The sequence below is a fragment of the Notothenia rossii genome, assembly GCF_949606895.1.
Source record: "Notothenia rossii genome assembly, chromosome: 7".
Taxonomy (NCBI): Eukaryota; Metazoa; Chordata; class Actinopteri; order Perciformes; family Nototheniidae; genus Notothenia; species Notothenia rossii.
The window spans coordinates 2827431-2840569 of record NC_136905.1 but is presented as its reverse complement, the minus strand read 5'-3'; the positions used below and the strand labels follow the sequence as shown (position 1 = coordinate 2840569).

At 41.9% G+C, this 13139-nt stretch overlaps 1 protein-coding gene across 1 annotated transcript in view; it reads right to left on the bottom strand.

Annotated features, from left to right (window-relative positions):
* LOC307013492 (atrial natriuretic peptide receptor 1-like) overlaps positions 1-12898 on the bottom strand; it is a gene marked incomplete at its 5' end in the record, with an annotated part of 32339 nt that extends 19441 nt beyond the window's left edge. The window contains 6 exons of the mRNA XM_079640892.1: positions 111-185; positions 1982-2099; positions 7125-7209; positions 9288-9423; positions 10145-10239; positions 12880-12898. Of these exons, the coding sequence (XP_079497018.1) occupies positions 111-185; positions 1982-2099; positions 7125-7209; positions 9288-9423; positions 10145-10239; positions 12880-12898 (528 nt within the window). The remainder of the gene's footprint in view (positions 1-110; positions 186-1981; positions 2100-7124; positions 7210-9287; positions 9424-10144; positions 10240-12879) is intronic.
* Positions 12899-13139: the final 241 nt, after the last annotated feature.

The window sequence follows — 13139 nt, the reverse complement described above, 5'->3', positions numbered from 1 at the left end:
TAGGATATCTCTGTGCACCACTCAGCAGTCATAAGAATATAGAAAGGAATTGGAAAATAGTGGATATATGTGGTGCATAATATAATGTGTTTCTTTTAATGTAAACTCACCTTAAAATATCCAGTTTTTGCAAAAACCTGCATGTTTCCATCCCCAGTCATCAGGGAGCCGTAGTTAGAGCCTCTCTGCAGAAAGAGAGGGTTAAAATAACCGTTAGCCATTCAAAGTACTGAATTCAAAACCTTACTGGAGCTAAATGTAGTTAAAGTACCTAAAGTCAAATGTTGTATATTTAAGCAATAGCTCACGACAGGCCGTGAGCGGAGGGTCGACAACCCCCTTAGCTGTGATATAATGAGCATATATCACGGCCTGAAGTGAGCTATTGCTTTTATAAAACGGTTACCAAGTGTGGCAATATGAAAGAAAAATACACACTCTAATTTAATTAGTTTTTATTGGTAAATAATGATGTTCAAAATAAAATAGTCCCTCCGTTGCCTTCTGCACAAAACATAGTGCAAGGTGGTTGCTATGCAACAACACTAACAGCAAGCGAACATATTAGACAGAGAGCGTTGATCCATTATTTGGCTGTTTATTTACATTAATGTGTATGTTGCTGTTTATTGTGCAGCCACTGAAAAACTGTCCAGCATCAGTAGCATGGCTTACGTGGTCACTTGTATAGGTTGAGGTTGTTCGAGGCTGTTGCTTGGCATGGCGAGAATATTGCTCCACTGTCTCCGGTCCCCGAGATTGGGCTTCCAGTAGCTCTGGAGAGAGCTTTCCCACCTGTGGCCACTAACGGTCATAATTTCTCTGCTTTGTTTCAAGACCCGCATCAGAAAGCTTTTGAATGGTGCTACTTTTCCAGTTGGTCTACCTGCTCTTCACGTAGCTCTGCATGTCGTAGTTTAGGTGCTTTTTTTTCTGGAGATAGGCACTGCTCAATCCACTCCTCAATACTATAGTAAGACCCCCCCGGAGGTCGAAGTTAATCTTAAATGTTTCCATTTTATGCTTTGTAAGTTTGTTTCGTAACGGAAGAAATTTAAATATATTTATAAAACTGACAAATCAAATCAAGCAATCTGATTGGTCGATTGCGTTTTTGCGGACCTCTTTGATTACAGATTTGAAAACATCGTTGCTTGCTTTAAAAGTAGCACAATTCATGATGTTAAACCTTCAAAAGTATCTAGATATCCCTGCCCTAATGCCAAAGGAACTGCACACTGAATATGTTTTGGCGTTTGATGTCTATGTCTGGGCCGCTGCTTAAAAAGGAGGGTTTCTGCCCCGTTACTTCTCCTCTACTTTGTTGTTCCAGTATGAAAAGCAAACTGCGCGAAGGGATACTGACTTGTTGTGAAAAGTAACTTACAATTCTACCCGTGGTATACGCTCAGTATATCACGGCTAAGAACCAATCAGATTGCTTGATTTGACTTGTCCGTTTTATAATGTTTGTTTGTAACTTTTATTTATCCAGATTGGTCCCATTGAGATCATAGATCTCTTTTTCAAGGGAGACGTGCAGAATATAAAGAAAGTATATCTTAAATGATGAGTATGGATTACTGCAGCGTTGATGTGTATGTTTGTATTTACTGTTGGCTAGTTTAATCTGCGGCAATGCATCATATTCTATATATCCTCTTGTGTTTTCATCTCGTTGTTTTTACTCTTTTTTCTTACACATTATTCAGATGTTCTTTTTCAATAAGTTTTCAGACATTTTTAGACATGTTTCACATGTTTTTGGGGGGATTCGTTCAGATGTATTCCACTTCTTCTTAGGATATATTTTTGTATAGTTCTCTTTATGCATTTTTCGGGTATTTTGCAGAATTTATTCACATATTTCTTTGGCTATTTTTAAGATATGCTCCACTTATTTGTGTGTGTGTGTGTGTGTGTGTGTGTGTGTGTGTGTGTGTGTGCGTGCGTGTGTGTGTGTGTGTGTGTGCGAGCTGACCAGTGACAGTGTCATCCTGCTGCCGCTCCGCAGCACTTTCTCCAGGCTCCCCATCTGAATATCGTCCCAGGAGATCCTCCAGAGCTGAGCCACCAGCTCCTTCTCCAGCTTCATCCTCCTGCAGGTGGGGAGGGGGGGGGGGGGGGGGGACAACTGTCTGATGTGATCACATGACTCCTTCTGATTTTACTGCAGATCTGCTGTAAGCTAGCCAGCTGACGTAGCTAACCTATTCATTTCAGATATACTAGTAGCATCCTATAAGGTGTCTGTAGGAGCCATTTATACTGCAATATTATTTTTGGACACTTGGTGGCGGGGTTTAGCTGCACTGGGTGTATAAAACGGGTCATAGCTGGCAGGAAGAAGAGGACACAGGAGGAAGAGAGCACACCGATTCCACCAGCCCGGCAGATGCTCATAGAATATAGGGCATTGGAACATTAAAGTTGCCATTACAGTGTCTATATAGCTGATGTCACTTAATCTTACATTTCATATCTAAAATAAGTTTAATCTGAGAGCCGTAGGGTCGCCGGTTCGAGTCCCTGAACAGACCTAAATATGGAGTGTGGACTGCTACTTGGTCCCAGTTCACCTCCTGCCCTGCCATGGTGTCCTTGAGCAAGGCACCGGACACCCCCCACTCGCCCACTCCTGCGCTGTGCAATATCTGCCCACTGCTCCCAGTACTAGGATGGGTTCAAAGCTGCGTGCATGTATGTGTCACCATTAAAGAGGGTTTCATCCTCCAAGTCTAGATATTCTATAGAAATATGTTTGTTTACCTGACCAACCAAAGCATGTTTTATAGATTGATTCTGAACAATATTAGTTTTCTAATCTTAATATCTAGCTGTGGTTTGTAACAGTTTATATTCTCCTTCTTCCCTAAAGCAGCCCAGATGAAGTCCCACTGACACCAGGTCAGCACCGAGACCCCGGCTCTCCTGAACATACTATTAAACATTTTCTATCCTATATTTATTTAGACTGTTTAATGACCTATTCAACTGCTTATGTAGGCTACTTCATGTTGTAAATAATGGTTAAAACCTCAGAGAATGAAATAAACAATGTATTTAAAAAGTACTATTTTAATTCAACTTCGTATTTTCATGTAATCACAAAGTAGAGGTTAGAATATATCCATCCTCTCTCTGCAGCTTCATATCTTCTATTATGAGCAGCATGGAGGACAGAGGAAATGGATCATGGACTTTAACACCAACAGCAGGAAAACAAGTATCAGCAGAAGTGAGTTGATCAAGTGTTTTATTTTTTATTATTTTTATTATGCAACAACAATAGAAAAGCAGCTGTTTGGTAATAAGAGTTTTGGGGAATCAGACCGACTCAAGCTATAGTCATTCATTATATATGAAAAAAAAGACAGAAAAAATCTGATTCTGAACGTAAGACACAAAAGAGTGCAAGATAAAATATAGTTGAATATAAGCAAACACAATTTAGATGAAGTAATATAAGTGTCAAATATAACCTGATAACAGCGATGTAACAAGTACATACAGTATATGGCATACAGATGGGATTTGTTAGTTTAAAGGTCTCCTATTATGCAAAATGCACTTCTTGATGTCTTCTATACATCACCATGTGTCCCCGGTGTGTCCCCGGTGTGTCCCCGATGTCAGGAGACTCACGTGTCAAAAAATAAACCCCTCACTCTTTTCCTCCGTGCCCACATCTCTAAAAAGGGGGAACAACGGAGCTGATCCAGATTTGCTGCGTCATGACGACATGAGTCAAACATGTGTATACATAATTGTTAGTTTATAAAGGATGATTTACAATAGGTTGTGAATTTGATCTTTATCAGATTGGTTTAATATTTTTGAGTGATGTTTCCAGTGGGAACACTTTCCCCTTGCACATCTTTGTCTACTTCCTGAATGTCATCCCGCTCTCCCCTCACACTGAAGTGCTGCTGAGGGTGAGTTGTGCTAGGAATTGTGTCGTGGTTTATTTCAATTTTGTGTGGTTAACCGGCTATTTAAGTTGATGAAAGTGATGTATGTTGTTTAGTGTCAATTTGGGTACATTATTAACCAGTTTTTGTTCAGTTTACATTTTAAGAAATAGCATTTTGGGTGATATTTACAGTGTGGTTTTGGCGCGAAATAGACGCGGTCTGCGCCATTTTGTTTATTTACATGGAAAGACTTTCAGATTTTTTTTTCAATGCGGATGTTAAGGACATATTGTGTTTGTTCTCAGGTAGGTTTGCGTTTGTATTTTGTGTGATTATTTAAAAATAAGATTTTCCTGGTTATTTCATAATTTCTCTAATTGTATAAATGAGCTAAATATATACTAGAGACACTGAAGTGAGCACTGATGTGGATGTTAATGCCAGAAAACTCACTCAGATGCTTCACTGTCCGTTTCCTGATCGATAACGAGTCACTTACGGCTGTGACCCGTTACATTTACACCAACGGGCCAATCAGAAACGTTGCTGTCAGAAACAATGAAAGACGTGTTCTGGAAGTAATATGGTCTGTGTTTACATTAGCATGCTAACACTCAGAGCTAACCTGTACTGGAGAGAGTCTGTGTGAAGAAGCAGGAAATCAAAAGGAACTCACCTTGTGGTAAACCTGAGAGAGAGAAAGAGAGTTTGAGCTCCATCCTGTTTCAGAGAGAATCCTTGATGTGGTTTGGAACACGATATAGAGTTTCATCACGACAGCATTTAGCTGAGTTTCTGCTGGGAGTTCTCCTGAGTGAGCGTTTTTTTTAAGCTAAGGCCCAGACTCAGCACTTTAGTAACAGCTGAAATCGAGGGGTTTGAGGCTAGAATGGATGATTTGTTTGGTATTTTGAGCAAAACACTTCATAGACATGTTTTTTATATATTTGTATATATCTGAGAGTTATACTCTATGCCAAAAAGTAGTATAATAGGAGACCTTTAAAGTGTATAAAGTGATGCACTCTGCAGTCTGTTCCCTGATCAGCTGTTCAGTCGGCAGGAAGCAGAGGTTTGGGAGGAGGGGGTCCCTGATCGCTGTTTCTCTTTCTGCAGCACCACAGGGGGTCCACTTTCTCCTGAATGTTCCTAATAACAGAGAAAACAAGATAAAAGGAAAAAAACTGAATTAATAATATTAAACGCAGGGTTGCAAAATGATCATTGCAAAATGTAACTCTAAGCATTACAGACCAAACAGTCCCTGAAGCTTTCTTTAAAATGAATGACTGTTTTTTCTTTTCTTTAAACAAAAGAGAGGAAGTGAGAGCTTGCATCCCTTTGACAGCGCTGCAGAAAGAGAGAACAGGCTAAAGGCTGCTGTCCATTTCTGATTGTCCTATTATTACTGGATTAGGATAAATCAAATACACTTTAAGCTGAATGAAATATTTCAGATTCTTTTAGCCCTACTTCAAAGCTGCATGAGCTGAAAGTAGGTGCAAACCAACAGTGCAGCACGTCCAGCTAGCTAGTTAGCGTCACTAACGTATTTACGTACGTATATACGTTTTAATGCCCCTTGCGTTTGACGTGTGTGACGTTAGTTATTTTAAAGTAAGTTGAAACCCAATACTCACATTTATTAGTGACCGGACCGCCATTTAATTAGAAAAAACTCACTTGTCAGATATGGTAGACGGCGGAGGATACATCAGATGTGTCCTCCAAATCCGGGGAAAGAGGCCGCATTCGGAGGAATCTTGTCTTTTTAAAAAATTGGGACAGCCTTCTTTTGGCGGAAGTGACGCAAGTGGTCTCCGAACGCAGCCTCCGGAGGACAGGGACGCTGAATTGGGACAAAGCTACTGACAAACACTTTGAGACGAGTAACTCTGAGACAGAGACAGCTGTTCAGCTTTATAACCCTGAACGTCACCAAGATGTCCCAGCTGTGTGCGTCACTCTTTAGTGTCCCCTGGTCTCCCAGCTGTGTGCGTCACTCTTTAGTGTCCCCTGATCTCCCAGCTGTGTGCATCACTCTTTAGTGTCCCCTAGTCTCCCAGCTGTGTGTGTCACCCTTTAGTGTCCCCTGATCTCCCAGCTGTGTGCATCACTCTTTAGTGTCCCCTGCTCTCCCAGCTGTGTGCGTCACTCTTTAGTGTCCCCTGGTCTCCAGCTGTGTGCGTCACTCTTTAGTGTCCCCTGGTCTCCAGCTGTGTGCGTCACTCTTTAGTGTCCCCTGGTTTCCTGCTGTGTGAATCACTCTTTAGTGTCCCCTAGTCTCCAGCTGTGTGCGTCACTCTTTAGTGTCCCCTGGTCTCCAGCTGTGTCTCCCAGCTGTGTGCGTCACTCTTTAGTGTCCCCTGGTCTCCCAGCTGTGTGCGTCACTCTTTAGTGTCCTCTGGTCTCCCAGCTGTGTGCGTCACTCTTTAGTGTCCCCTGGTCTCCCAGCTGTGTGCGTCACATTTTAGTGTCCCCTGGTCTCCCAGCTGTGTGCGTCACTCTTTAGTGTCCTCTGGTCTCCCAGCTGTGTGCGTCACATTTTAGTGTCCCCTGGTCTCCCAGCTTCGTGCGTCACTCTTTAGTGTCCCCTGGTCTCCCAGCTATGTACGTCACTCTTTAGTGTCCCCTGCTCTCCCAGCTGTGTGCGTCACTCTTTATTGTCCCCTGCTCTCCCAGCTGTGTGCGTCACTCTTTAGTGTCCCCTGCTCTCCCAGCTGTGTGCGTCACTCTTTGGTGTCCCCTAGTCTCCCAGCTGTGTGCGTCACTCTTTAGTGTCCCCTAGTCTCCCAGCTGTGTGCGTCACTCTTTAGTGTCCCCTGCTCTCCGTTGTGTCTGAGCTTCTTCAGCGTTTGGTTTCTGCAGCTTTTAGTAAACGCTGCGCATGTCTCCTCAAGTTGCTGAATGTTCTCTAAATGCTGCAGGTGTTGTTGCTGAAGATGTTTCTTCGTGAGTACAGGAACATTTGCGCTGTATCGTGTTTGCACCTGTCGGCCACCGTATCTACATAAACGCTGCGACAAACATCAAGCTTTAAAATCAAGGTTTCTAAACCCAAAGAGTTTGCCTCCCGTCTTAGTGCTGACAATAATCTGATGAATACCACATTTAAAGGAAAGTGCTTCACTAAGTCACTGAGACTCATGACCGGTGTGTTGTTTCAAGTTTTGAAGTTTTGATTTTATAGATGTAACGTGAGCAGCTCACCTGTAGATGAAGAAGGTGATGGTGAGGATCATCGTGAACATGAAGAAGACCACGATGAAGGCCATCTGATGGATGGTGACCGTCTCTGAGAGAGAGAGGGAACTATTACAAAACATCTGCATTCAAAAGCAACTACATTTAACACAATGAAAACAATGCTTTACTTCCTATGTACTAAAATAAGTATATAACATAGGGCTAGTTTTACACATGTGGAAATGTTACATATTATACCTTTAAGTATTCTATTCACACTTCAAAGAGGACTCTTTAAAGTAGAGACACTACATACTGATATACACCTGAACATCAGCAGGAGAGGACTCTTTAAAGTAGAGACACTACATACTGATATACACCTGAACATCAACAGGAGAGGACTCTTTAAAGTAGAGACACTACATACTGATATACACCTGAACATCAACAGGAGAGGACTCTTTAAAGTAGAGACACTACATACTGATATACACCTGAACATCAGCAGGAGAGGACTCTTTAAAGTAGAGACACTACATACTGATATACACCTGAACATCAGCAGGAGAGGACTCTTTAAAGTAGAGACACTACATACTGATATACACCTGAACATCAGCAGGAGAGGACTCTTTAAAGTAGAGACACCACATACTGATATACACCTGAACATGAGCAGGAGAGGACTCTTTAAAGTAGAGACACTACATACTGATATACACCTGAACATCAGCAGGAGAGGACTCTTTAAAGTAGAGACACTACATACTGATATACATCTGAACATCAGCAGGAGAGGACTCTTTAAAGTAGAGACACCACATACTGATATACACCTGAACATCAGCAGGAGAGGACTCTTTAAAGTAGAGATACTACATACTGATATACACCTGAACATCAGCAGGAGAGGACTCTTTAAAGTAGAGACACTACATACTGATATACACCTGGACATCAGCAGGAGAGGACTCTTTAAAGTAGAGACACTACATACTGATATACACCTGAACATCAGCAGGAGAGGACTTTTTAAAGTAGAGACACTACGTACTGATAGACACCTGAACATCAGCAGGAGAGGACTCTTTAAAGTAGAGACACTACATACTGATATACACCTGAACATCAGCAGGAGAGGACTCTTTAAAGTAGAGACACTACATACTGATATACACCTGAACATCAGCAGGAGAGGACTCTTTAAAGTAGAGACACTACATACTGATATACACCTGAACATCAGCAGGAGAGGACTCTTTAAAGTAGAGACACCACATACTGATATACACCTGAACATGAGCAGGAGAGGACTCTTTAAAGTAGAGACACTACATACTGATATACACCTGAACATCAGCAGGAGAGGACTCTTTAAAGTAGAGACACTACATACTGATATACACCTGAACATCAGCAGGAGAGGACTTTTTAAAGTAGAGACACTACATACTAATATACACCTGAACATCAGCAGGAGAGGACTCTTTAAAGTAGAGACACTACATACTGATATACACCTGAACATCAGCAGGAGAGGACTCTTTAAAGTAGAGATACTACATACTGATATACACCTGAACATCAGCAGGAGAGGACTCTTTAAAGTAGAGACACTACATACTGATATACACCTGGACATCAGCAGGAGAGGACTCTTTAAAGTAGAGACACTACATACTGATATACACCTGAACATCAGCAGGAGAGGACTCTTTAAAGTAGAGACACTACATACTGATATACACCTGAACATCAGCAGGAGAGGACTCTTTAAAGAAGAGACACTACATACTGATATACACCTGAACATCAGCAGGAGAGGACTCTTTAAAGTAGAGACACTACATACTGATATACACCTGAACATCAGCAGGAGAGGACTCTTTAAAGTAGACACTACATACTGATATACACCTGAACATCAGCAGGAGAGGACTCTTTAAAGTAGAGACACTACATACTGATATACACCTGAACATCAGCAGGAGATGACTCTTTAAAGTACAGACACTACATACTGATATACACCTGAACATCAGCAGGAGAGGACTCTTTAAAGTAGAGACACTACATACTGATATACACCTGAACATCAGCAGGAGAGGCCTCTTTGAATCTGAAGTAAAGTTCAGGGCTGACATTAAAAATACGGTAAACTTGTTGGTGTGTTTTTTTACAGACTTGTGACGCAGACAGGGTTTTCGTTCTTGAAGCCGCAGAAGGGAACATCCCGAGGACGAACTCCTCCGAGCCAGTGCAGAGTGGTTCCAGTGTTGGCTGACAGCTGCTCCTCTGAACTGTTGTACACCAAAACTATCTGAAATAACAAAAACAACAAACATTTCAAGAAGTTGGGTTTAAGAGTAGAGTTCTTGAAAATCAGTGTTTATGTCCTCTTTACATTTATAAGAGTTTAATGATGAAGTATTTATGCATGATGTTGCACGTAAATATGGAGAGGTGCCAGTTCAACTCCTGGGCCACTGCCGAGGTGCCCTTGAGCAATGCACCCAAACTCAAAACTGCTCCCTGGCGCCGGTTAACAGGATGCCTCTCTGCTCTGCATGTGGTTGTGTGTGTGTGCATGTATATCCTCTGTGTGTGTAACGTGTGGAAACACAACATAGTGGAGAAAGCAATTTCCCTGTGAGTTTTAATAAAGTATGTCTTCTTCTTCTTCTTCTTCTTCTTCTTCTTCTTCTTCAGATGATGATGATGATGATGATGATGATGTACTAAATAACTTAGGATAAAACGTATGGATGGGTGATCTGACTAATATACTGGCTGAGTAGATCACAGGTTGTTTTTGGGCATGACTTATTTAGTGATGTGGAAAATGATCATAGTTCTTTGATGTCACAAGGATTTTCAATATCAAATTCTTACCAAGTGCTCGTTGAGCCCGAGTCGACATTTGTGGCACTTTTAACAAATGATTCCTCCCCGTTTGGCAGATCGATTGTGCGTGTCTATGGGAATGGTAGAGTACGAGTGTGGAGGCACAAAAACTGTTGAATAAATATATTAATGCTGACCTGGAAGGCGCTGGTGTGGGTGTCGATCATATCCCACAGAGCGAAGTCCGTCTCTCTGTCTCCATTCTCATCCAGATGCACGAGGCCCGTGACACCTGAACACCAGCAGGAGAGGACTCTTTAAAGTACAGACACTACATACTGATATACACCTGAACATCAGCAGGAGAGGACTCTTTAAAGTACAGACACTTCATACTGATGTACACCTGAACATCAGCAGGAGAGGACTCTTTAAAGTACAGACACTTCATACTGATGTACACCTGAACATCAGCAGGAGAGGACTCTTTAAAGTACAGACACTTCATACTGATATACACCTGAACATCAGCAGGAGAGGACTCTTTAAAGTACAGACACTTCATACTGATGTACACCTGAACATCAGCAGGAGAGGACTCTTTAAAGTAGAGACACTACATACTGATATACACCTGAACATCAGCAGGAGAGGACTCTTTAAAGTAGAGACACTACATACTGATATACACCTGAACATCAGCAGGAGAGGACTCTTTAAAGTAGAGACACTACATACTGATATACACCTGAACATCAGCAGGAGAGGACTCTTTAAAGTAGAGACACTACATACTGATATACACCTGAACATCAGCAGGAGAGGACTCTTTAAAGTACAGACACTACATACTGATATACACCTGAACATCAGCAGGAGAGGACTCTTTAAAGTAGAGACACTACATACTGATATACACCTGAACATCAGCAGGAGAGAACTCATTAAACATGAATATCAACAGGTTTTTAAATATCCGCAAATATCACAAAGTTGACCCTTTCAAGAAAGCGGTGTCACAGCTGGAAATCCCTGAAGAAAATCCTACATTTCATAGCAGCATACAAACGAGAATAAATGTTGAATACTAATTTCAATTTGGCATGTAAACATATTAGTAGAAATAATGTGTTTTCAGGGAAAGTATAATGATTAAAGTGAGGGGGGTCGACTGAAATGCACTGATTTATGGATGGAAAAGTGATTTGCCATAAGAGGTTAATTACAGCCATTAAGCAGTGTGTGTGTGTGTGTGTGTGTGTGTGTGTGTGTGTGTGTGTGTGTGTGTGTGTGTGTGTGTGTGTGTGTGTGTGTGTGTGTGTGTGTGTGTGTGTGTGTGTGTGTGTGTGTGTGTGTGTGTGTGTGTGTGTGTGTGTGTTGCTATAAGGACCCAGACGACTTGTTTCCATAGCTACAAGGCAATTATGGATCAGCAGAGAGCAGCGATTGGTGACGGAGGAACACTTGTTGGCTTTGATGCAGCGTGTACACTCGTTACCGACCGACACAGAAATACTGTTGCTATTGTTAGTCTTTGTTTTAAGGAAATAACAACATAAAGATATTTTTTTGTCATTTTACAGCGATCAAAATATCAGTCACTTTTGGGAGATAGTCCCAGTCATATACTTTACATACATGTCGTGTGTAAGTGATGGTTTAAGATAATAATTGAATCCCTTTATTGTTTGTTTATGGTAATCTTACCCCTTTAAGTTAGGAGATAACACGTTAAAATCGTACCATTTTACTCTGCAGCACTTTGAGTTTTGTTTACTCAAATGAAAAGTGAGCATATAAATCAAATTGATTATTATTATTGTACACATTTTTGTGTCAACGTTAGAAACAAATAATATACAATTCAAAGTGTATCAGCTGGTTTTGTCCAGATACGTGAAAAGGAGGGGCGGGGTTTCACAGCAAGAAAGGGGAGGGGCTACAGTGCAGCATAGGGGGTGGAATCATACTGAGGGGGTGGGGTCAGGTGGAGGGGGCGGAGTCACAGTGACAAGGGCTCAGAGGCCTGTACTACCAAGCTGGATTTTCGCTTAGCGAGCTAACTTCAGGGAAAACTCGGGTTTTCCGGTCCTACGACGCTGGTTCTCTTCTTAGCGGGCTAGATCTTCATGGTAGCTTATGCTGAATGGCTAGCCTGGTCCGGAGCAGGTTAGGTTCCAGGCTAAGAGCTCAACTCAGTGAAAGCACTGCCTGCTGACCAGTCAGAGCTCAGTGTGCGGAGTTTAAAGCTACGAAGTCATATTACAGGAGAAAGGAAATACAGAAATAAAAAGACGGCCGGCAAAAATCACCGACTGTGTGAACGTGAACATTAATAGAATATCACCTCCCATCTTCAGAGCATCTGACTATTAGAACATTAGCGTTACTTAAATATCTGCCACAACATAAGTAACCGGATCAGAGTAACATTAAGTACAGTCCGCAGCATATCACATCATAATGTATCATCTCCTTATCTGAGTCAGCTGAGCCGTATCTGGCCGTGCAACACTCACAGTGTCACATACTGTATGCAGAAGTATTATTTGAAGCAACACATTAAGTTGAGGAAACACTCGAGTCAAATGTAATTAAAGTCAGATGGTGTCTTAGACGGGGCAGTGATATCATAAACCTGTTCATGTACGCATTCAAACACTTGTTCTGTTACCAGCTGTATTCACCTTGCAGGTGCAGCTATGTGGCTTTGATCCTGGAGAAAGTGTTTAAGTCATGGATGTTTAAAGTTTAACTTCTTCATATTTGTCTAATATTATAGTTGACTTTTCATTCAGGAAGTATGACGCTGCGCTGTCAGTACGCTTCTCCATGTTTGTGATTGGTCAAATTTTGCTAGCCCCGCCCCTTTCATGTGAACGCGCACTCAGCCGGACAGAAAAACCCTGGCTTGAGTTACCGAGTTGATAACCAGCGTCGTAGGACCGCATAGCGAGAGCACGTTTGTTTTGGACTAGGTAAGCCGGGTAACTCAAACATATCCAGGGTCTGTTGAACCGGCTTCGTAGTACAGGCCTCAGGTGTCTTATGATGCAGATTGACATTTAGAGGCGCAGTTATGGGGGGGGGGGGGGTCCTGCCACTGAAATGTCACGAGTTCTGAGAGCATTCTCATTATATAAACACACACACACACACACACACACACACACACACACACACACACACACA